Here is a 24,202-nt window from a genome sequence, read left to right as displayed (position 1 = left end):
ACCTCCACCTCCCAGGTTCAAGTGATTCTCCTGCCTCAGCCTCCGAGTAGCTGGGATTACAGGTGCACACCACCACACCCGGCTGATTTTTGTATTTTTAGTAGAGACGGGGTTTCACCACGTTGGTCAGGCTGGTCTTGAACTCCTGACCTCGTGATCTGCCCACCTCAGCCTCCCAAAGTGCTAGGGTTACAGGCATGAGCCACCGCGCCCGGCCCAAAAATGTTAAATTAAATATGTGGCTCACATATTTCTATTGGACAGCAGCAGTCTGTCTTAAATCCTTCTACCCATCCTTCAGAGTTAGGCTCAAATATCACATCCTCTGAGACACCTCCCTGAGAGAAAGTATTTTATTTTTATTCTGTTTTATTCACTTTCATAGCTAAGCATAGATGCCAGTGGTCGCCTGCCCTTGGCACCATCCTTTTGTAGTTATATATGTGTTTGTACGATTCCTTGGTGCATGCCTATCTTCTTCCCCACCAACCTCTAAGCTCCACAAGAGCAAGGCCCGTGTTTGGCTCCTCCCTGGAAACCTAGCACCTAGTCCAGAGCCTGGCACACACTTCAGAATGCCACAAGGAGTTATTCCATCCACTGCCCTGCCTTTGGGCAGGATTGTCCCCAACCATCACTGGAAGCCTACGCACTCCCTTCCCCTGGCAGTGCCACTAGCCCTTCAGTATATAGATTCTGCCTCTCCCAGATGGAAAGTCCTCCTTTATAGCTGACCAGAATCCCTCCTGCTGCAAGATGGCCGGGGCCCTTTCTCCCATCCTTTAAGGGGAATTACAGCAGCACTTCTCACATTTGGATAACATGCCAATCATCAGGAATCTTAAAATTTAGACTCTGGCTCAGGTCTGGAATGAGACCTGAGATTCTCATTCCTAACAAGCTGCCCTGTGACAACACTGCTGCCGGGCCATGCTCTGAGTAACAAGGATATAGACAGCCTGTTTACCACCATCAGAGCAGCCCCTAAGTTTTCTTCCTTGTCTGCATGACCCTCTACTGAGCAGGCTATTTGGGGTCTCTTGAAATTCCCTGTCCCTTCTTGCTCCTACGCATACCTCACCAAACCCTCACACACTGCAAAGGAATGTGGTGCCTGTGTCTACTGCTGTCGTTGATTTTTTTGTTTTAATTTGAAATAAACCTTTAAGCAGTTTTCAAAGTCAGGTTAACCCTGATATGTATCCTGGAAGGGTAACAATACTCTCCAACGATAAAGTCACACAGCTGGGAGTGCTGAACAGGGTGGGAAGAAGGTTTCTTCCCAGGTCACCAGCAGTCCTCAAGCTTGGCTCCCATCTGCCACAGTGGCTGGTCCGATCCCAGCAGCTTCTCCAGAAGGCTCCCCTCTGCAGTTTGGTCTCAGATGCTGGGAAGTGTTGTCTCTGACATGTCCACTGGGAGCTCTGGAAACCAAGTGTGTACTGCTGGGCCCGAGGGATGGAAGTGTCTTCTGGTGGCCTCGTGTGTGTGTGTGTGTGTGTGTGTGTGTGTGTGGTGTCTGTGTCTGTGTGTGTACATGAACACACATGTGCAAGTATGTATGGTTGTATATGTGGACAGGGGTTTGAGCGTGTGTGTCTTGTGTCTATGTATGCATGGATGGATTGGAGTGTGTGTGTATGCTTTGCCCCCGACGTTCCAGTTCACGAAAGCTTGAATCACACAGAGTAGCACTGAACTCTTTCTGCATGGGCCTGGAGGCTGGACAGTGTCCCTAGGCGGGCCCTGCAGATGTGAGTGGCCCCACTGTCCCTTGCTGCTGCTGCTGTTGCTGCCCCTTGCGTCTTCGAGAGCCAGCACCCGCCTCCTTGCTCTCCTTCCTGGCCAGGTTCCTGTTGGCATTCTCCCGCCGGCCCTGGCCTCCCTTCCTCCTCTTCTGCCCTGAAACAACCAAACAGCAGGAAGAATCAACAAAGGATGTGCAGGGAGGCCCTGGGCATGGCCACAGGCCCTAGGAGGGGAGTGTGAGGAAGCCGGAAGGGGGAGGCAGGGAGGAGGCTGGAGATGCTGCCTCTAGGTAGTTGGGTCATCGTGACCTCCTCTGACAGCAGCCACTTCAGAGGACCCCGAGGCTTGAGTACTGGGAGGCAGCCCAAGAGCCCTTTCACTCCCCAACCCTCAAGGCACACAAGACATCATCCTCTTCCTCATGGGTTCCTCAGACCTTGGATCCCAATGGACCAAGAGCACTTCCCAGGTATTCAGTGCAACTCTCAGAACAGGCAGGACTGCCCCCATCCCCTATCCGCCACCAGCCACCTCTGGGGCCAGGCAAGAGCAGCAGCCACCCCCTTGCCAACTGCAGGCTGTGTGACTTTGGTGGAATCACTACACCTCTCTGGGTCTTAGTGCCCCTTTTCACCCACCCATCCGGCCTCCGAGGGGCCTTCTAGTATGAACATCCACTAGCTCAGAAGAAATGGGGGAACCGGAAGGATGTTGACCACAGAAGCTTCCAGCTTCCACTATGCAGAGTTCTGAGGCCCTGTTCTCTGCCAGGACATGGCATCTGGATTGGACAGCATGAGGTCTTGAGTTGTGGGTGCCCCATCTGGCCTTGCCCTGAAGCTTCTTCCTGAGCCGTGGGCAGGAAGCAGAGGTGGCAGGACCTGTCATGGCTGGTGCCTGAGCCCCGACCCCAAGGAGGCAGAGGCTGCAGCTCACCCTCAGGACACGGCACTCTCCTCACTGTGCACCTCCGGGTCTCCTTGGTGTCAGAGCAGGCAGCATGGTCCCCCACAGGGGCATGTAGCACCCTGCGTGTCCGCTCCTCGGAGCCCCTCCGGAAACCACAGAGCTTCTTCTTCTTGGAGCAGGGCCCCCACGGAGACCACTCGCTCATTTCACATTGCGCTGGCAGGAAGAGAAGGGAAGGGAGAGAAGGACAAGGAGGAGGGGATCATGTCTCCTCTTCTGGCCCAGAATAGCCCAGGGGAGCATCTCCCACCTTCCTTCTGCCTGGACCTGAGGCTGCAGGTATCTTTAGTCCAGAGGGCAGAAAAGCCCTTGGAGACTCAGAAAGGAGTGGTAGGGTAAGCTCTCCCTGCACAGTGCCCCAGCCCACCCGCTCTCTGGCCAGACCCTTACCCGGCCCCTCCTTCTGGGGTCCTGGACCCTCTGCCCACAGTGCCTGCCATGGCTTACCAGGACTACTGCACTCCATGGTGCCATTGGCAGCTGAGGAGCCCTCGGGACAAGCTGGATAGCAGCGGCCCTTGTGCAGGTACAAGCCCTCCTTACACTTGGTGCAGAAGTTATGGCTGAAGCAGGCCTCACAGTGCTCGATCTTGCATTCTGAGGAGAGGACAGATTGGGGGCTTCTGGCCCAGCCTGGTGAGAATGTTTCCCCTCATACCCAGCCCCAATACCCTCCCTTCCGTCCACACACACCTACATGGAGGGCAGGACCCTGGCCTAGAGCTGCAGTTACTGCAGAGGAATCTTGGGAGGAAAGGGAAAGGAAGGGCAGTGGCAGGCCAGGGAAGAAGAAGCTGAAGCGGTTGCTCCTGAAGGCTGGCTGGGACTCTTGCCACCATCAGCCAACTCGATCATGAACCCAGTCTCAGTCCCTGCAGCCCAAGGTGAGGCTCAAGAGAGCAGTTTCAGAGGCGGAGGGTGGGGCCCTCTGGGCTTGGTGGGGATGGGACAGGAGTGTTTCAGAATCTCACAGCATCCAGAGGGCCACCCTAAACAGAGTTGAACTGAGGGACAGAATGGCCCCCCAGAGAGTGGCTGCATGATCTCTTCTTCCCTCATTGCTGGGCATCTGCAATGTCCCAAACTGTGGTTCTCCTCCTGCCTGGCAGAAAGAATCAGCATGGAGGAGGGGGAAGCCATCCCAGGGCAAATTCCTCTGCCTCTGCAAGGCTGAGTTCCAGCAACAACCTTGGTAGGACTCCTGGGTCCCTCCCTGATTCCCTGCTGCCAGTTCTCTCCTCTGGGGGAATGGGGGCAGGGTGGGTCTTCCAGGGCTTGGTTGGAAGCAGGCAGGGTCTTTCACAATCTCTCCTTCCCAGAGTGCAGGCGGGGCTGACTTCCTCCCAGGCTCTGCCACCTGAAGCCCATGCTGCCAGTTTCCTAGGAGCTGGTGTAGCCAGGAGCTCCCGACTTTAAGGACCATGAGGACCAAGAGGGTAGCTCCCAGGGTCCCACCTCTGTCCTCACAAACTCCCACCATCCTCCAGGCTTATCTCAGCCTCACCTCTCTCCTTCCTTCCTTCCTTCCTTCCCTCCCTGGTGCTCTGATTCCTGGGTTTGGTTGCCAGTCAAATAAGAACAAAAATAAGAACAATAGCAGCTACCATTCATTGAGTGCCAGACACTAAGGGCTTTACATGCATGTCTCACAACAACCCTAGGGGGTAAAAACTCTTAAAGATGAGACATTGAGGGGTTGAGACGTGCTCAAGGTCACACAATGAAGAAGTAGCAGAGTTGAGCTCAGAACCCAGTCTAGTCTTGGACCAGTCATTTACCCTCCGGGCCTGAATGTTGTCAGCCCTGAAAAGGGCACCATCGATTGTGTCCTGTCTCCCTCCCAGTGTTGTTGTGAGGCTCAACTGATATGAGACCTACAAATGCACTCTAAATGGCAAGGCACTGAACAAGTGGTGGGGGCACTGGCATTGTCCCCCGAGTGTGTTCACACGTGTCCCCCAGCACATCACAGCTGCATCTACAGAGAAAGGATGGAGATATGGCAGCGTGTGCCTTGGAGCATGTGGAGCTGTAGCTGTTGTGGAAATGAGGAGTCAGAAGACCAGGGAGAGAAGAGAGTGGAAGAGCAGGCTGCCTGGGCTTGGATTCCCCTGCAGCCCATGTGGAGCTAGCAGTGGCTTTTAAGCAGAAGTGTGATGGGATAGGTTGTGTGTCTCAGAAATGTGATGGGATAGGGATAGGTTCTGTGTCTCAGAAGTGTGATGAGATAGGTTGTGTGTCTCAGAAGTGTGATGGGGTAGGGTGTGTGTCTCAGAAGCGTCTTTCTGGCTGCAGTGCAGAAGATGGGTTTCAGGGAACCAGATGAAGGCTGGAGGACAGATGAACAGGCTATTGCAATGATCCCGGAGCAAGGTGCTGGGAGCCTGGGGAGGACAGTGGCAGTGTGGACAGACAGGAGATGACAGGCAGGCTTTGGTGATTGGATGGATGGGGTGGGAGAGGTTGGCACTCAGGGCTGTGGCTTGGGTGACAGGTTGGGACATGGAGGGTGACCTCTGGGAATACAGGTAGGGGCAGGTGCGAAGGGAGGAGACAGGGTTCTGATATTTACACACCAAGGTGGAAGTGTGCGGCTGGATACTTGAATCGGAGCCTCATCTCCTCTCCTCAGAGCCCCCTCTGCTCCTCTTGCCAGCCACCAATGGTTCAAAGCACTCTCCCCCAGTCCAGAGCTTCTAGTGCCCCCTGCCCCCGACAGCCCTGCCCACACTCACTGATGCACTTGTTCATGTCGGGGTTGCGGGCGTCGAAGTATCCAGGTGGGCAGGACGGCAAGCAGACGCCCACCTGGCGGATGTCGTTCCTCTCTAGCAGGATGAACAGCTTGGGTGAGCACTTGAGGCAGCCGTTGACTTCAGAGCAGAGCTCACAGCCTTTGGCACAGGCCTGGCTCCCCTCGGCACTGACTGCAAAGGTGGAGCAGGCATGAGAAGGCGGCTGTGGAGAGAACCTCACCTATCCAGATTCTGACAAGGATGGGAAGTGAATAGATCAATGTTTCCTTCCACAGAAGGAATATGCTTCTCAGAAAGCACCGGCCAGGCTGGCAGCTCTCTGCAAGGCTACTTTATACACTTTCCCAGTAGCTTTTCTCCAGAGAGCTAGCACAGATGCTGACCCATGTGCCTCCCTAGCTCCAGACACGACACGAGTTCACTCTCTAGGCTGGCTCCACCATCCCCAGAGAAGCAACCCAAGCTGCAGCCTTCCTGGAATTTATCCACTCTCCCCAGAGCACAAAACAGTCAGCCTTAGGTATAGAAGGAGGGTTTCTTAAATTTCTGAGAAAGTTTTAAGGGCAAGAGGGATAAACAGTGAAATAGAAAAGGACCACCTACCCAGAAACACAAAGACAATTGGAATAATCTATGCCTAGAACAGGGGTCTCAACCAGGGATGATTTTGCTCCCCAGGGGACATTTGACAATGCCTAGAAACCTTTTTGATGATCACACCTGGGGAAAGGGGTTGTTAGTGGCATCAAGTGGGTAGAGACCAGGGATGCTGCTAATCATCCTACAATGCATCGGGCACAGCAAAGAATCATTTGGTCCAAAATGTTAATGACACTGAGGTTGAGAAACCCTGGCTCAGAACCATCCTTTGAAGTCGGGCGCGGTGACTCACGCCTGTAATCCTAGCACTTTGGGAGGCCAAGGCGGGCGGATCACCTGAAGTCAGGAGTTTGAGACCAGCCTGGCCAACATGGTGAAACCCCGTCTCTACTAAAATTACAAAAATTAGCCAGGCATGGTGGTGCATGCCTGTAATCCCAGCTACTTGAGAGGCTGAGACAGGAGAATAATCGTTTGAACCTGGGAGGCGGAGTTTGCAGTGAGCTGAGATTGTGCCATTGCACTCCAGCCTGGATGACAGAGCAAGACTCTCTCTCAAAAAAAAAAAAAAAAAAAGAGAACCATCTTTTGAGGCTTCATGGTTTTCCATCCCAGCATTGAGTCTAAGATCTTTGATCTCACTTACTTGTTTAATCCTCATGGAGGCCCTTCCATGGACCTTGCGCAGTGTGAGCCCTGGGGACAGAGGCATATAAGCCACTCTGTAGAGGAACTGATCTTTCAGTGGAGCAGACAGACCCACAAATAGGTGAATGCTGACAGCCACAAGGCCAAGCAATAGTGGACCCAAAAGAAGGAGGGAAACAAGCCACAAAGGAGGTGTCACTGGGGACAAGTCTTAGATAATTTGTACAGATTTGTCCTTTAGGAAGTAGAATTAAGGGCACTCAGGGAGCAGGACCACAGAGGTGTAAAACTAGGGAAAGGCGGAATTGCAGATAACTTGGGGTGGAGATGGGAATGGGAGGGGAGTGGTGAAAGATAAGGTTTTCTATCTTTATATCATGCTAAGGAACTTGAACTTGAGCCTGCCAGATGGCATTTCCCAAAAAGTATTCCTTACAACTTGATTCCCCCAACTATGAATAGGAGAATGTGGAGAAAGGCTACTGTGTCATGTAAGTCCAGGAACCAGTGGGTCAAACAAATCTAAACAGATTTCTTTACTGCAGGCCTAATGGAAGCTTTATTACTCTCCTGTGCACAGTGACTCTCTGAGGAGGGGACAGAGTGAACTGCATTTCCCAAGCATTTTGGCCACAGAACACTTGTTTCGGGACCTTCTCAGACTGTTTAGACATCAGGGAACCATTAGAACATATTAAGCAGGGATGAGACCTGGCCCAATTTACATGTTGGGAAATTTTCTCTGGTAGCCAGGGTGGAGACCAGAGATGGAAGAACTGTTTGGGAGGAAGCTGACTAGATCATCCAGGTGAGAAAAGTGAGAAAGTCTCAAAATTATGTTCCACAGGGATAGAGGGAAAAAAGACAGATTTGAGAGATGCTTAGGAAATGCAACCAGTAGGCCATCGTGGCTAACAGGCAGAGAGGAAAGAGGCATGGGGAGGAGCCTGGGGTGATTCCCAGATGTTCGGCCTGGGGCGTGGGTGAGCTGTGGGGCCAGACATGAAAAGAAGCCCATGGCAAGAGAAGCGAGTTGAGAGGGAAGGAGAGGAAGGAAAGTAGTTACATGGAGTGGAGATGGGAATGGGAGTGGAGTGGTGAAAGGTAAGGTATCCTGTCTTTGTATCATGCTAAGGAACTTGAACTTGATCAAGAAGGGCAACAAGAGCCAGGCAGCGGCCGGGTGCAGTAGCTCAGGCCTAGAATCCCAGCACTTTGGGAGGCTGAGATGGGTGGATCACCTGAGGTCAGGAGTTCAAGACCAGCCTGGCTGACATGGCAAAACCCCATCTGTACTAAAGATACACAAAATTAGCTGGATGTGGTGGTGGGCACCTGTAATCCCAGCTACTCAGGTGGCTGAGGCAGGAGAATCACTTGAACCTGGGAGGCAGAGTCTGCAGTGAGCTGAGATCGTGCCACTGCACTCCAGCCTGGATGACAGAGCAAGACTGTCTCAAAAGACAAAACAAAACAAACAAACAAAAGAGCCAGGGAGAGAGGAGCTGCAGATACAGGCAGAAGGCAGACAGCTGGGAAAATCAGAATAGAGATGGTGGGAGGTGGTGCAGGGTAGTGGACCCAGAGCTCAGGCTTCAGAGTCATCAGGACCCAGAGCCAGATTCCCAGTCTGGGAAGCTGGGCAAAATCCTGGATGTCGTGTGCTTCCCTGAAAAGGGGAGATGAGGATGTCCACTCCGGACAACTGCTGGAGTGAGTCTATGCTGCAGGAATCATTCCTGGTTTCAGAACAGGAGAACATGGAGGAGTTAGGAAGGAGAGCAACCGAAGGAAGGAAGATGATAACAAACACCAAACCATCACAATAACACAGTAACAACCACAATGGCGGCAGTGTGTTACTAAATGTTGAGCACTTACTCTGTGGCAGGCAATGTTCTCAGTGCTTGACAAGTATTAACTCATTTAATCCTTACAACAACCAATGAGGTAGGTACTATTGTTATTTTTTTAAAATATATTATCCTTTTTTTTTTTTCTTTTGAGACAGTCTCACTCAGTCACCCAGGCTGGAGTGCAGTGGCACAATCTCGGCTCACTGCAATCTCTGCCTCCCAGGTTCAAGCAATTCTCCTGCCTCAGCTTCCCGAGTAGCTGGGATTACAGGCACCTGCCACCATGCCTGGCTAATTTTTTGTATTTTTAGTAGATATGGGGTTTCACCATGTTGGTCAGGCTGGTCTCGAACTCTGGACCTCAGGTGATCCACCCGCCTGGGCCTCCCAAAGTGCTGAGATTACAGGCGTGAGCCACCCCTCTTGGCCTATTATGCACATTTTTATAGATGAGGGAATGGAAAGGTAAATTACTTGAACAAAATTTCTCAGCCAGTATGTGTTTCAGGCAGAGCAGACAAAGTATAGGGAGCCCAGGGTAGGACAATATGAGGTGGCATGGAAACTAAAAGTGTGGTTAGACTATATATTTTTGGAAAATGAAATTTATGGGCTGGGTGTGGTGGCTCATGCCTGTAATCCCAGCACTTCGGGAGGCTGAGGCGGGCAGATCGCTGCAGCGCAGGAGTTCAAGACCAGCCTGGGCAACATAGGGAGACCCTGTCTCTATTACAAAAAATAATAATAGACTGGCCAAGATGGCTCACACTTGTAATCCCAGAACTTTGGGAAGCTGAGGTGAGGAGTTCGAGACCAGCCTGGCCAATATGGTGAAACTCCACCTGTACTAAAAATACAAAAATTAGCTGGCCGTGGTGGCATGCACCTGTAATACCAGCTCCTCAGGAGGCTGAGGCATAAGAATCGCTTGAACCCAGGAGGCAGAGGCTGCAGTGAGCCAAGATCACCTCTGCACTCCAGTCTAGGTGATGAGCGAGACTCTGTCTCAAAATAATAATAATAATAATAATAATAATAATATAAGATAAAAATAAAAATCATGATCGTTCTTATTGGTATAATCATTGTATGAGCAAAAATACTCCAAATGCGGAGTTATGAGGGAGTCCTTCGGATTATTTTTCTATTCTGGGTCTTTATTCAGCTGTGTTACAAATTCACGAGTCATTATAGATTTTAGGCACCACTTCCACTTCAAAGATATTAAATTGTCTATGACTCACTGTTTTGATTTAATTCATTGTTGACATGAATGCGCCCTCTAGGTTTCTGCCTTAGTTTCAGTAATGGCTGTGATCCCGGCATCCCATTTGCAGCCCTCTCAAGCGATGCTGCCATACTCATTTATCCTTCATTATCACCTGTCTTAAGAACAGGTTTGCAAAAGGCGCCCTTTCAGATCTGCTGCCCACCTTCCATTCCACTAGCAGCAAGTCCCAGTGTGCATTTTTCTTCAGCGCCATCAATGGCACCGCAGAGAAAATGTGGCACACCCGGGGAAGGGAATCTGGAATCAGGTCAGCATGGTGGGAGCCTGGAGCGAGTGATGAGGCGGGAAGTTGGAGAGGGAAGCAGGGGCTGGATGAGGAAGGGTCTTAAGCCTGGATGAAGGAATTCACACCCTATCCTGAAGGTCAGAAGGAATCAGTGGGAGGTTTACAACAAGAGACACAGTCAGGATTCTATTTTAGAAAGATCACTCCGTAGAGTGGAGAATGGATTTTCCGAGGGCATGAGTGGAGACAGGAAGACTCCCAGGCTAGAACTCCAGTCCAGGAGAGCTGGGCTGAGCCAAGGAGAGGGGAGGGAGTAGACACACGTGAGATGGTCAGGGGGCAGGGTCAACAAGACAGGGCGATGCATTCAACAAGAGGGGGTGAGGGGCAGGGGCAAGGTGACCTCGAGATGCTGGGCTTGTGTAACAGCCCTTCCCCGGGAGAGGGACCACAGGAGGAGGAGGGGGTTCGGGCGGGAAAATGATGAGTAGCTAAGTATTAGACATGTTGAGTTTGCGGTTCCTGTGGAACATCCAGGGAATGATGTCTATTAGGCAATTGAACACATGGGTCTGGAACTCAAGAGAACTATTTTGGCTGGAGATTGAGACGCTGAGTTCTTTTTTCTTTTTTCTTTTTTTTTTTTAAGAGTTTTTTTTTTTTTTTTTAAGAGATGAGATCTCACTGTGTTGCCCAGGCTAGACTGCAGTGTCACAAACGTAGCTCATTGAAGCCTCAAACTCCTGGGCTCAGGTGATCCTCCTGCTTCAGCCTCCTGAGTAGCTACAACTACGGTCACATGCCACCATGCTTGGCTAAGAAGAGGTGGAGTTCTTAACATCGAACAGTCATCAAAGGCATGCCAGTCCATGAGGTGGCAAGAAGAGTGGGTCTGGAGAGTGAGAAGAGGAACTGGACATTGAAGAGAAGGACGGAAAAGTCTTTAGTCCACTCAGAGGCAGAGGAGGAGCCAACAGACAGGCAGGGGACACTGAGAAGTATATAGTGTCATGGGAGCGCAGAGAAGAGTAGACTCAGAAGAGGGAGGCATCAACACGACAATTGCTTCTGAGATGTCATGTGAGCCCAACCTGGTGGTGGCGACCTGGTAAGTGTAGTTTCGGTGGAGTGGTGGGGTGGACAGCAGGAGGCAGTTGTTCGGCAGTGAAAGGAAGGTCAGGAAGTAGAGAGAGGAAATAGCGCCCCCTCTTTCAAGAAGTTGGCTGTTGGCTGGCATGGTGGCTTGTGCCTGTAATCCAGCTGAGGCTGGAGGATTGACTGAGTCCAGGATTTCGAGGCTGCAGTGAGCTAAGATTGAGCCACTGCTTTCCAGCCTGGATGACAGGGCAAGACCCTGACTCAAAAAAAAAAAGAACCTGATAGTTAGATCTGTGGGAACAGAAGAGCCTGGATGGTGCCTCAGGCAACACCTGCATTCAACAGCTAGGCAAGAGGAAGGGGGGCTTGGGAAAGAAGTAGAGAAGGATCCTTGGATAGCTGGGAGGAGACTGAGAGACAGAGGTGCCAGGAATAAGGTTGAAAAGGGAGAGATCTCCAAGGACCAGGGCTGGGAGGAGGCAAGGCCAGTGAGCTCTGAAACAAATCTACAAGACTTGACTCTCAGTGATCATTGATTAGGTGACCTTGAGAAGGGCAGTTTTGGTGGAGAGGTGGAGATGAGAGCCAAACCACAGTGGGCTTCGGAGTGAGTGGAAGGGAAGGAGTGGAGATAAAGCCAGGAGGGTGACAGAGAAAATCAGAGATCACAGACAGAGAAGGGGAAAGCATGGCTAGGGATGGGGAATGTGATTACAAGACTCAGAGGCGGGGGACATTGATGGAGTAGAGACCCGAGGACACGAGGAAATGGGAGCATCAAGACACAGGGCTCAGATGCTGAAGCTGGCCTTGGTTAGGAGGAGGGACCAGGGGATCAGGTAGCTGAGCTCCATGAGGGTTTGGGGGCTCAGAAGAGGAATGGGGGCTCAGTGACAGGCAGGGTCAGTTCAATAAGGAAAGGGATGTTTATCAAGGGGGACAGGAAGCACAGGATGTTCTCAGCTCAGAGAGGCTGTGAGGGGATGCGGGGAGAGGAGAGGGGGCTCGACATTAAGAATGTGCCCTTGAAGGAAGGGTCCAAGGAAGACGATTCATATTTGGGGGAAATGCATAATGATTCAGAGCAGGAAAACCAAGTCTCATTTATTTCACAGCTATTTACTGCACACCTCACAGGTGCTTAGGGCTACTAGGAGCTGGAACGTGGAGGTATAGCCACAAAGGCCCACCCGGGACGAGGGAGGCAGGGCTGGTTACATATCTGGATGTAGAGAGGCAGAGGGCACTCCCTGACCCAGAAGCCTAGGGGAGGAGGGTGTTCCACACAGGAGGAACAGCCAGTGAAAAGCCTCTGAGGCACTGAATATCCTGGATCGACCATGGCATGGAAAATAGGGCTTTATATAGCACGTGCCTGTAATTCTAGCTACTTGGGAGGCTGAGGCAGGATCCCTTGAGCCTAGGAGTTGCAGACCAGCTTGGGCAACATAGCAAGACCCCACCTCAAAAGGAAAAAAAAAAGAACATAGAGCTTTATATATTCTCTCTCTCTCTCTTTTTTTTTTTTTTGAAATGGTGTCTCACCCTGTTGGCCAGGCTGGAGTGCAATGGCGCAATCTTGGCTCACTGCAACCTCCGCCTCCTGGGTTCAAGCGATTCTCCTGCCTCAGCCTCCCGAGTAGCTGGGATTACAGGCATGCACCACCACGCCCAGCTGATTTTTTTGTATCTTTAGTAGAGTTGGGGTTTCACCATGTTGGCCAGGTTGGTCTTAAACTCCTGACCTCGTGATCTGCCCACATCGGCCTCCCAAAGTTCTGGGATTACAGGCGTGAGCCACCAAGTCTGGTCGAGCTTTATATATTCTCTTGGTGAAGAAAGCAACCAATGGAAGGGCATCATTGGGTTGGTAGTTTAGAAAGCTCTCCTCTAGCTGGGCACAGTGGCACATGCTGTAGTCCCAGCTACTCAGGAGGCTGAGGCAGGAGGATATCTTGAGCCCAGGAGTTTGAGACCAGCCTTGGCAACATAGCGAGATCAAGACCCTCTCTCTAAAAGAAAAGAAGGAACAAAAGCAAGAAATTTCCCTCCTGCTGCTGCCTGTTATGGGGGGTGTGCAGGGCAAGCGGCCTTGCAGGGCTGTAAGCCTGGCTGAGGAGGCCGGGTGGACTCAGCGAGGGCGAGGGGTGCTTGTGGGGGAGGGAGCCTCCTTCCTGACTTCTTCAGCACCCCCAGCTCTGCCCTCCCCACAAACCACCATCCCCCCCAACCCCACCTCCCTCAGCTCGCAAGCACCCTGCTCTCCAGCCCACTTCGATGAGCTGGCAGAGCAAGGCTGTGCCCTCAATTCCCCCTCTTCTAGTCTCCTTCATCCTACGCAAAGCCCTTTTAAGTTGCTGTGGCTATGATGAGGCACTGCTCCAGGGCAGCTCAGCCCCACACCCCTTGAAGAATGTTTCTGGATCACTGCCCCTCCCCTCTAGGGGCTTCACTTCTTCCAGTTCCCAATTTCTTCATCCCCAGGAATCTTTCTTAAACTAAAAATCTGATGGTTTTACACCCCATCCTATTATCTATCAATAGCTCCCTATCACCTACAGAATTAAGACCCAGCTCCTTGCCTGACCTTAAAAGCTTTTGTGGGCCCATCCCATCCACCTTACCCCTCAGCACCACTCCTAAGCAATATCAAACCATTTGTGTTTCTCTGGACATTCGCACTATCTCACACCTGTGTGCTTTTGTTCAAGTTGGTCCTTCTGCCCAGAACACTCTCCACCTCCTCTTGAGCCTGACCAACTCCCTCAAGCCTCAGAACTAAAGTCACCTCCTCCAGGAAGTCTTCCTGATCTCACCTCCCTGCAAAGTCTCAATGGAGTATTTCTCTGTGTTCCCACACCCCTAGTACTTGAATCTGTCATGGTGAACGTCACCTTATATTGTTATTATCTGCTAACATGTCTTTTTCTCTCACTAGAAAGAGCTTTGGCAGGCAGAGCCCATCATTTCTGAATGGGAGCTCAGTAAAGGATAAGGCTCCACAAGGGTATAAGGTTGAGGATATGGTGAATGAGACAGAGGCTTGAGATGAGGGGTGGTGTATGGATGGATCTTAATGAAAATTCACTACAGTGGAGGGACCAGGATGGAACATGGATGAGGGACTCAGGTGGGATGGGTTAGGGACAGTGGTGGGTGGAGAGAACTCACCATGACCCAGAGAGTGATAATCTTGGTTTTGGGCTGGAATCTAGTCTTGGAGGAAATGGGTTTGGTAAGAGAGACCTGAGTTCAGTTGGCGAGGGTAGGAGGATAGGTAGTGGGGCCTCAGCCAGGAGACTGAGGAAGTGAGTAGGCCAGGGCCCCTCTCAGGCCACACGCTGTCCCAGGAGGTGGATCTATCCCTGTGGCTTCCTGGGACCTTCACATTCAGCAAGCCCTGGGCACGTCCCGCTGGTAGGCCCAGGATTCTTTTTTTTTTTGGAAACAGAGTCTTGCTCTGTCACCCAAGCTGGAGTGTAGTGGCACAATCTCAGTTCACTGCAACCTCCGCCTCCCAGGTACAAGCGATTCTCCTGCCTCAGCCTCCCAAGTAGCCAGGACTACAGGTGCACATCACCACTCCTGGCTAATTTTTGTATTTTTAGTAGAGACAAGCTTTCGCCATGTTGGGCAGGCTGGTCTTGAACTCCTGACCTCAGGTGATCGCCCGCCTCAGCCTCCCAAAGTGCTGGGATTACAGGCGTGAGCCACCATGCCAAGGCAGACCCAGGATTCTTCAGCTCAACTATGAGCTTAGTTTAGATCCTCACTTTTTTTTTACCTGGGCTGTTTGCTTCCCGCCTCAAGCCACCTCCCCCACCCTCTATGCAGCTGGGCTCTGGGCTCCTTGATGAAAGCCTCAGTGGCTCCTCACCCACTGTAGCTGGAGTCAGGCCAAGTCCAAACTCCTCAGCCTGGCAGGTGAGAAGAGCTTAATAACCCGACCTCTACCCTGCAGCATCTTCTCCCCAGACCCTCCCCTCAGCCCCAGACAGCTTCCTTGCTCAATCCCAGTAGGTTCTGGATGGCTTGTTTAGCGGCAAAACACTTCTTTCCAACAGAAAAGATATGAGCACAGCTTCTCCAGTGGAAATCCTAGGGCTCCCCAGAACCCCCTTGATAATTCATTTCCCCAGCTACTCCTAGCTGCACCCCACTTCCTAAAAGAACACTCTATGCCTCCTCCCAACTCCCTGGGGCTGTCCATGCCCTCGGGTTTTCTCCTGTGCAGCATTCCCGAACTGGATTGACATTCTGTCTTCCCCCACTCGCTTGCGGGCTCCTCGAGATTCATCTCTGCGATCAGGGCCAGCTTGCAGGATCTCAATGAACATTTGCAGAATGACCCAAGGAAGGAATGGGGATTCAGTGAGGGATGAGGGACTGTAAGGCTGTCAGTGCAGCAGGGGTAGAGGCTCCGGATGGAGGATGGGGCAGTGAGAAGAGGCACAAAGGGGGCTCCTGGCTTCTGGAGAAGTCAGGGCTCAATGAAGGAATGAAGGCTTCCTGGGAGGCAGGACTGAGAGAGGGGGCCCAAGAATCAGAGAGGAGAAGGGGTTCAGGAAGGAGCATTACTCAGTGTGAGGGATGAGTGGGAATGAGGGCTCAGGAAGGTGCAGGGACCCCAGATCAGGGGTGAGGGCTAGCAAGAAGACAAGGGGCTTAGTGAACAGGAGTTCAGGGAGGGGCAGGGTCCTCAATGAGTGGAGGAGGGGAACTTCAAGGGGACTTCACCACTCACAGCTAAAGAGAAGTTCTTTGCTCAACTTTTCTCGCTCCATGCAGGCAGACCATCACTCAGACTCCGAAATCAGACATGGCTTCAAAACTAGTGTATAATAGCTCAGAATGAGATTTAGATTGAGTGGCTTCTGGTGGCCCTCCTACCCTGCAGCCGAGGACTGTCAGCCAGAGTCAACAACCCTGAGGCTCATACACAGCACACCTACCCCTGCCCCGAGGTCCACCCAGTGCCATTCCACGCTTGTCTTATCGAGAGGCCAGGCACACACGGGTGTCTTGGTCTTCCTTCTTCCCTTCCCTACTCCCCCAGAATCAGTAAGGCAAAATGGTCTACACATTGTTTATATAACAATGATTTGCACCCAGAGTCTACACAGAACTTGATGTTTTACAAAGGTGTTAAAAATATATATCTATTGAGGTGGGTGGATCACCTGAGGTCAAGAGTTCAAGACCAGCCTGGCCAACATGACAAAACTTTGTCTCTACTAAAAATACAAAAATTAGCCAGACATGGTGACACATGCCTGTAATCCCAGCTACTTGGGAGGCTGAGGCAGGAGAATCACTTGAACCCGGGAGGCGGAGGTTGCAGTAAGCCAAGATCGTGCCACAGCACTCCAGCCTGGGTGACAGAGCAAGACTCCATCTCAAAACAAAACAAAACAAAACAAAACTATATATATATACCTATTATCTCATGTAAGCCTTACTATCCTCCTATACATTACATTTCAGCTTCCTGATTGCGATGACTATGGCTATTACATAACAAGTATTGACAAACAGCACAACCTTCATCCCTCCCTGCACCCCTGAGCCTGTCTCCACACCTCTCCCCACCCTTGCCTCTTACCATCAAGGATGTCTGTTACTCACATCACTTGGTAATAAAAACTGGCTCATGTGCTGCCACGGCTGTTAGATGTGGCCATATGAAAAGCGAGCAAGCACGTCAAAATTGCTGCAGGAGATTCGCCATCGCTAGGACCAGGCCCTTTCTGATGCCAAGTCTAGTACTTCCTTTCCTTTTTAATACAACAGACTTGAACTCAGGTCCTGTGACCTCTGGTTTAGCCAGGCATGAGGCTCTGCATGGGTGAGGGTCAGCGTTAAGCACATGTACACATTGCATGAATGTGAATGGTTCCTCCCATTCTCTCTCTCTCTCTCTCTCTCTCTCTCTCATTTCGGAAATAGAGGAGACTGATTATAAACCGCTAAACCGCATCTGGCCCATGGAGTCCAAAATACTGGCCACAACAGATGAGAAGGGAGGAAAATCAAGGCCTTGCTGCTGATTAAACCTAACCGTCTCTAATTGTTTGTTAAGCCAGGGATTTTCAGCTTCACCAATTCTCTGAGCTTCTCTCCCTGGGCTGAGTCCTGGCCTTGGCTGCTCCCGTGGAGCCCCAGCAAAACCCCACTGCTTTCCAGCCTTCACTGGGGGACCTCCGTCTGCAGGGAAACATGAAGCAAGAGGGAGCTGGGCTAGACTTCAGGAAGATCTCCTGCCTGTGGGTGTGGCATCTTCTCATGCGGGATGTCAAAAGACAGATGAGGACTTGGGACTCTGGAGTCCCCCACCATCTCCCTCGTGTGGGCCCCTCACACACAGTGGCCACCCCTACAGCACTAGGGCCCCATCACTGGAGACCTTAAGCAGAGGCTGAGGAGTGCCTATCAAGGGGCTAGGGACAGATTACCCTTGACCTCCATCAAATTCGGCTTTCAAGAAGACTGGGCCCACAGGCATTGGGAGACCTGGGTTCCAACATCAACTGTATCTCCTTAGACCTGTTTCTTCCCCTTTCTTAGCATCTGTACAATGATAGGATTTTGGTTTTCTTTTTAAGCTATGAGAACCCTCTCTTCCAACGACTTCTTATGTGGATGCTCATTACCAAAAGCAGGGAAAAGTGAGACTGCTCTGGTTTGAAGCGTGGTCGGGCCAGACCCCTGCCTGCTTGTCTCCCCTTCGATGCCACTGTAGCTCCCTGAATCCCACTAGGCATGGTTTAAAAGCCACAGCAGTGGACAGTCTCCTGACCCTCCCTACTCCACTGTTCCTGCCCTATGATCTGGGCAGGGGAAGCCCTGTTACCCAGTGCTAAGTTGTGCAGAGCTCCTAACCCAAAAGGGTTGATGGCTGCACTTTAGCCAAAAAAGGAGCCCCAGGGCAGGGGGATTGGGGAAGCATCTCCATGGATACCACACAAAGCTGGTGTTATGTCAAAGCACATAATCCACAAAGGCATAATCCACAAACTAGATCCTCACAAGAGAGGGGTTAATCTAGAAAGCAGAGTCTACAAAGGGGAAAACAGACAAAGTGAGTCATCTACAGAGTGGGTAATCTCAGCAAATTAATCCACCAATTGAATAATCCACAAACAGGATCATCTACTGAGTGATCTACAAAGCTATAATAGATAGAGTGGAACTCTGCAAGGGTCATCATGGAATAAAACTCCTGAAGACCCCTAGTTCCTGGGTGGCCCCCTCCCATTCCCAAGGCCAGCTGTGGCCCACCATGCTCCATTACTCACTCCGCCTCTGCCTTTTCCCCTTGATCCCCCCGCTGCTGATGGTGAGGTGCGTCCAGCTCAGAACCAGGGCCACCACACACAGCCCAAGCCGCATAGTCACGCGCCAGCTCCAGGCCCCTGGTCGGAGGGGTGGTCTCGGGGAGGGTGGATAGCACACGGCTCTTGCTAACACCTCTGGGGCTGGGTCAGCAGCAGGAGGCCCAGGCCTGGGCCGTAGCCCAAATCCACCATAATCTCAGCTGGGGACAGAGAGGGTGTGGGGAGCCCAGTTCTCCATCAGCTCAAAGGGAGGTCCTCAAAGACAGACTTCCTCAAAGATACCTCGGAATATCATATGAGAGATCTTTTTGTCACGTCAGCAGGGACTACTCCAAAAACCAACCTGTCAGGGAAGGAGAAAGAAGGGTTAATTCTGTAGTACCATGAACACTCCCACTTATGCCTCCTGCCCTACCCAGAAGACTGGGAGCTCAAAATGTTTGGACATTACAAGTTACCTACCTAGCACCTTTCTAGAAGAAATCTGCTCCTTTTCCTGTCTTACAGAATTCCCTAACCTGGGACCGGAGCCGGCAACCTGTGTAGCCAGAATATGGCAGACATTCAAACCAAACTTGTGGATCACTGATGATTTCTCAATAACGGGAGCCAGCTGGTCCCACCCCTGCTTCATGTTGTCCAGCTCTAACTGGAAGTCCTTCCTTAAGTCTACCCTACAGACCTCATGCTGCAGTAGTATCCTGTCTCTTGAAGAGGAGCTCTCTCTCTCTCTCTGTCCTTGTATGAGTGACCCCTCAGCCTTTTCTTCCCGGGGCTGAGTCACCCATGTGCCTTTCACCTGTCCTGGAGCTAGAGCAGTGGCCCCCGGCAAGCTGGCAGACTCTGCGTGGCCCTCTGGGCTTGGCGGGAGAAAAGGAAGTAAGGCTTCCCCCGGCCACAGAAACTCTGACACAGCAGGCCCGGCGGGCCTGGCCTTTGTGAGAGGATAAAAGAGGCAGCAATGCCCGCCCTGGCCAGAGACACAGAGAATGGGGATAATCCCCCAGCCCAGCGAGAGCCAGGTCTCTGGACCCGCTGGCCGGCTGGGGTGATGGGGGCAGGGGAGCCGGTCCCTCCCCTGATCAGATGTGTCTGGGAAGTTGGACATCTGAGCCCAACCTGGGAGTGAGAATGAAAACCCTGCTTCCCCGTCACGGGATCACACACATGCTCTGATGCTCTCAAGGTTCTTCCACAGCAGCAGCCTGCCCACGCACACCCCACACTCCCCCACACACACCCACACCACAACAGAGCATGCAGGCCAATAGCACAGAGTCTCTGTAGATGCCAGGGAGCCATCACCTTCCCCTCCAGTGGCTAGATGCCTTTGAACAAGTCATGTAGCCTCACTGAACCTGTTTCACATCTATAAAATGGGGACAAGCATGACTATGTCACAGGCTAGCTGAGAGTCAGAGAGTTCAGGCTCAGGAATGAGAAATCTGAGGTGCTGGAGTGGAGGTGCCCCTCCCACCCCCTGTCCTAATCCTTTCCCCTCTAGGCTCTTCAGTGCCAGTCCACCCCCTCGCCTGTCAGGGAGGCCCCAGCAGAGCCCACCTGCACGGGAGATAAATCATTATCCCCTAAGGGAGTTCAGTACCTCCCTCCTTGGCCTCTCCCGCTGGCTTTGAAGGCCAGACACACTCAAGTGGTTAAGCTGCCTGTGAGAAGTGTTTACATGAGGCTGATGGATCCCACCTGGTGCTGTGGCCCGAGCCAGAGGAGATGCCCCCAGCCACCCCCAAATGCCCGTCAGCTGCCAACCCCTGCACGCCCCTCCAGTACTCCCTGCCTGATTTACCAAAGCCTTTCTATCCTCCCCAGCCCCCACTACACAATTCTCTCACCCACAAATTATAGATGTCCAGTTGAGTTTATCAAACTGGGGTCTTCTGGCCCAAGTCTGTAGTCTCAGAGGCTGGCTGTACAGCATGATAGTCACGGGCATAAACTTCAGAGTCAGACTGCCTGGATTTGAATATTGGTTCTGCTACTTATTAGCTGTGTTACCTTGCTTAGCTGGTCTGAGCCTGTTTTCTTATCTGCATGAAGGTTATTGTTGTTTATAACTTAAATGAGTTAATACACAAAACTGCTTAGAATGGTGCTGGCACACAGTGATGACTCAATAATATTTGCTGTATTTGTTATGACCAAAGCTTCACTTTGTGTCTACATTCTAATAATCATTCAAAAGGCAATATGAACATGTTCTGTATCATCTGGATACTAACCTTAATACTGAGTACTGTTATGCAATTTCCATATTTGCATTTATCTTTATGGTTGATTGCCTCGACACCAAAGCGATCACTCAGAGTGATAGGATTTGCCTTTAATTGCAGCGTTTCTCAAACTAAGGTCTGAGAATCCCTGGTAGATCTGTTCCATGAGTCCTTACAGTTGACAAACACTGCATTAGACGAACTTGGTGTTAACCCTGGATCTGAAAGACTTTGGACTCACTGCATGATCAATATCCCTGGGGTTTTTTGGGGCACAAAATGTCCCCTATGCATCTCTGCATTCCTTGTGCCGACCTGTCATGGTGCCTGGCAATTGAGGGTGAGTGCTCAGCAAATATTAGCTCCCTTCTTTTTCCTCCCTCTCCTCTCCCTCTAAATTCCTTCTCAATCCTCCCAGGTCCTAGTTTTCAGCTGACCCCTGCCACACTCACCCAGTCCTTGCCAGCGGTGATCTTCTGGCCCACTCCCACCTGAATCACCAGGAAACCACAATCTCAGCTGGAAAATCGTAAGGAGGATCCAGATGTAAATTTCACTGAAGCAAGTGACACTGGCCTCCCTCACCTCTGGGATGGGAAGAGTTGCAAGCACTTTTTGAAAAGGTACATATAGAATCAACCCTGTAAAGGGGCTAAGAGTTCCTCTATACCAGGGGGTACAAATGACATATACGATTGAAGCTGGATGTGGAGGGGGTAAACTGGAGGGTAAATGCCCCATCTAAAGGGAGCATATGCCGTTCAGCTCTGACTGATTGTTGAAAGATCTTCTGATTTTCTAAAAGAGGAGTGGAAAATCCAGGATCTTACATGAAATCTGATTTGAAATGCTGGACAGGTCTTGGACTAGGAACCCTGCAGCACCAAGCCCCAGAGGGCCACAGGTCCCTGCCTCAGCGGCTCCACATTCCTGCATCTAGTCCCTGACCCCCATATGCGCACACACAGGCAGGCACTCTTGCAGACACGGACAGCATGGACTAGGGCTGAGAGAGGAGATATGAGCTGACGACTCCCTTTTAAGCAGGCTGCCTCATTTCTTTTAGAGTCCTCTGTCTGATTTCCTTTGAGCCATGGGCTATATGGCACTGGCAGTTTATGTTTTTGAGGCTCACTCTACACAGATAGAATGGGGACTGCTGGCAGTGCCTCAGGTTATTGGTGGGGGTAAGAAAGGGCATTTCTCTCTGCCACTGTGGGGGTGAGGGATTCACACTTGTTAGATGCCTCCCTCCACCTGCCATGTGCCAGGTCTTCGTTTACTCCTCACAATGGAAGGAGGAAGGTAGAATTATTTCCATTTTACAGGGGAAGAGACCTGGCCCTGAGTGGTTAAGTGTCCCAGGGGTTACGGACCCAGTTAGGGACCAGCCCTCAGGTTTGCTACCCAGGACTGGGTGTGGGGAGGGCGGGGCAACCCGCTGGGAGCTGCTGAGTGTGGGGCACAACCCAGCTTGGGGAGTGGACCTGCAAAGTGCGGACGGGGCTGGTGGCAGAGGCAGAGCTGAGAAGGGAGACCAAAGCGAGAGGCCACACGGGCCTCGGAGGGGAGTATACAGGTTGGGGAGGGGGACACAGCTGGAGGTGGAGCTGAGGGCAGGAACTCAGCCCCGGGAGGGGGCTGGAATCACTTTCACCTTCTTGCCTGCAATACCGTCAGAATAAAGTGGTACTCCATCAGGGGCCCGATACAGACCCAAAAATGTAAACTATCTAGATAATTTCGCATTAGCCCTCCCCGGGCCGGGCTACAGGCTGGAGAGTTTTGGCCGCCCAGCAGGCTGGCAGGCGGGGGCAGAAGAATTGCGGGCGGGGGGCGGGACAAAGTATGTGCCTGTCCGACCTGTCGGGATTAGCCTGTCTGTCGGAGCCAAGCCAGGTGCTGGGGCCGTGCCCCCCCCGCCAAAAGCAAGGGCAGCAGAGGATGGCTTCTTCACCCCTCCATCACCCCCGCAAGCGCGCACATTCTTCTTCCCTCCCCCACCATCCCGCAGAGGCCCCGACAGGTGCCGAGGGAGACGCGGACCTGAGGTTCCCCTGGCTGGCCCTCAAGAGCCAAGAGAGCTGTCCACGTCTGAGAGGCCAGTTTCACAAGAAAACTCCTGCCCCCAAGCACACTCACCCCAAGTCTGTCCCGGCCCTCCAGGGAGTCCCGGGCGAACATAGCCCCCACCTCTCCCCAACTAAGCGATACCATCGGTTCCTGAGCGCCAGACCCCGAGGGCCAGGGAGCCGCGCCACTTCGCTGCGCACCGGGGGCCGCAGCGCATGCCGCCTGCCACGTCGAACCCAGGCCCAGGCTGCGGACTGGGGTGGGGGTCACCAGAGACCGTGGGACTTGGGGGAATCCGAGCCAATGAGCCCCAGGATCAAGAACTTCTGGATTGGAGGCGGGGTATAAACAGGGCTGGTGGACTTGGGGAATTCAGGACTGCGAGTGAGGACGATCACCCGGGGCTGCGGGATGGAGGGGAGTTCGAGGGGAAGAGGCTGCCTGCTGGATTGAGGGCCGACGGGGGCGGCAGACTTGCAGGAAGGGTGCAGGAGGTGCCCTGTCCTGATCGCCGACCGGAGAGCGATCAGACTCCCCTTCCTTTCTGTCTCCCCCCACGCACCCAGCTCGAACCAGCCCCGACGGGAGGGCCCGCCGCGCCCCAGCTCCCGGGGAAGGGGGCGCTGGGGAGAAGGATGGGGCAGCTACGAGGGGACTCACCTTCGTGCTGCCAGTCGCGACGGGGGCAGGCCCGGGAGGGGCGAGGGCGCGGCCCGCTCACCCGCCCGCTGCGGGACTGTCCTGGGCGCCCGGCTCGCCTGCGCTCCGCCCGCCCGTTCCCAAGTTGCTCAATCTGCGGACGGCTCACGCCCTCGGGGCCAGCGCCCCACCCGGCGCATCGGTCCTCCGGGGCGGCTCGGAGCTGCCCTCGCTCTCCGCAGCACCCAAGCGGATGCCCTACTCTGGCCGGTCGCTCCGGGCTCTCTGCCCTGCGCTGGTGCTCTCCGTCGCGCCTCCGCTCGGCCGGAGCTCCCAGCCCGGAGAGGGGCCAGTCCTCTGCGAGCACGAGGGAGGGAATCCCCCCCTTCGCAGTCCCCCCCGCGAGCCGGCCCCCCTTCCAGGGATCCGCAAGAAAAAATGGACTGGAGCGCCGGCCCGGGAGTCCACACGTCCTTGCCCGAAGCTGGCGCTCTGCGCTCCGAGCGCGGGGCTGGCGGAGGGACAAGTCCCCGGGACCCTGGGGCAGACCTTCTGCTTTTGTCCCCTGCCCCTCCCCGCGCCCCGGGGATTCCACGCAGCCAGAGAACCCGCAACAACTCCGCTCATCTTGGCGTCAGAACGCGGCCGGAGACCCTCATGAAAACCCCAGTTTCCCCATCAGGAACCTGGAAAGTGACAAGGAACAGGCTCCACAGAGCCTGGTGGTCCTGACCA

At 52.8% G+C, this 24,202-nt stretch overlaps 1 protein-coding gene across 1 annotated transcript; it reads right to left on the bottom strand.

The window, feature by feature from the left end:
- Nucleotides 1–337: 337 nt before the first annotated feature.
- Nucleotides 338–23,863, bottom strand: RSPO1 (R-spondin 1). Its single transcript, XM_003815486.4, has 7 exons — nt 23,489–23,863; nt 21,208–21,274; nt 18,489–18,870; nt 5,454–5,645; nt 3,166–3,315; nt 2,686–2,874; nt 338–1,902 (listed from the first exon to the last, which is right to left on the bottom strand). The coding sequence occupies exons 3-7, from the start codon at nt 18,580–18,582 to the stop codon at nt 1,736–1,738; spliced, it is 792 nt and encodes a 263-aa protein (XP_003815534.1). The 5' UTR covers nt 18,583–18,870; nt 21,208–21,274; nt 23,489–23,863; the 3' UTR covers nt 338–1,735.
- Nucleotides 23,864–24,202: the final 339 nt, after the last annotated feature.

The sequence above is a fragment of the Pan paniscus genome, chromosome 1 (assembly GCF_029289425.2).
Source record: "Pan paniscus chromosome 1, NHGRI_mPanPan1-v2.0_pri, whole genome shotgun sequence".
Lineage (NCBI taxonomy): Eukaryota > Metazoa > Chordata > Mammalia > Primates > Hominidae > Pan > Pan paniscus.
The sequence above is the reverse complement of the archived record's forward strand: the minus strand, read 5'-3'. Positions and strand labels throughout refer to the sequence as shown.

Bases quoted from the DNA above. Each gene is read 5' to 3' on its own strand.
- RSPO1 (XM_003815486.4), bottom strand. From the start codon at position 18,582: ATGCGGCTTGGGCTGTGTGTGGTGGCCCTGGTTCTGAGCTGGACGCAC. The intron at 2,875-3,165 runs GTAAGCCATGGC...TCTTCCTGCCAG, and splicing joins CATGGAGTGCAGTAGTCCTG to CGCAATGTGAAATGAGCGAG. The intron at 1,903-2,685 runs GTGAGCTGCAGC...TGGTTGTTTCAG, and splicing joins GAGAGTGCCGTGTCCTGAGG to GGCAGAAGAGGAGGAAGGGA.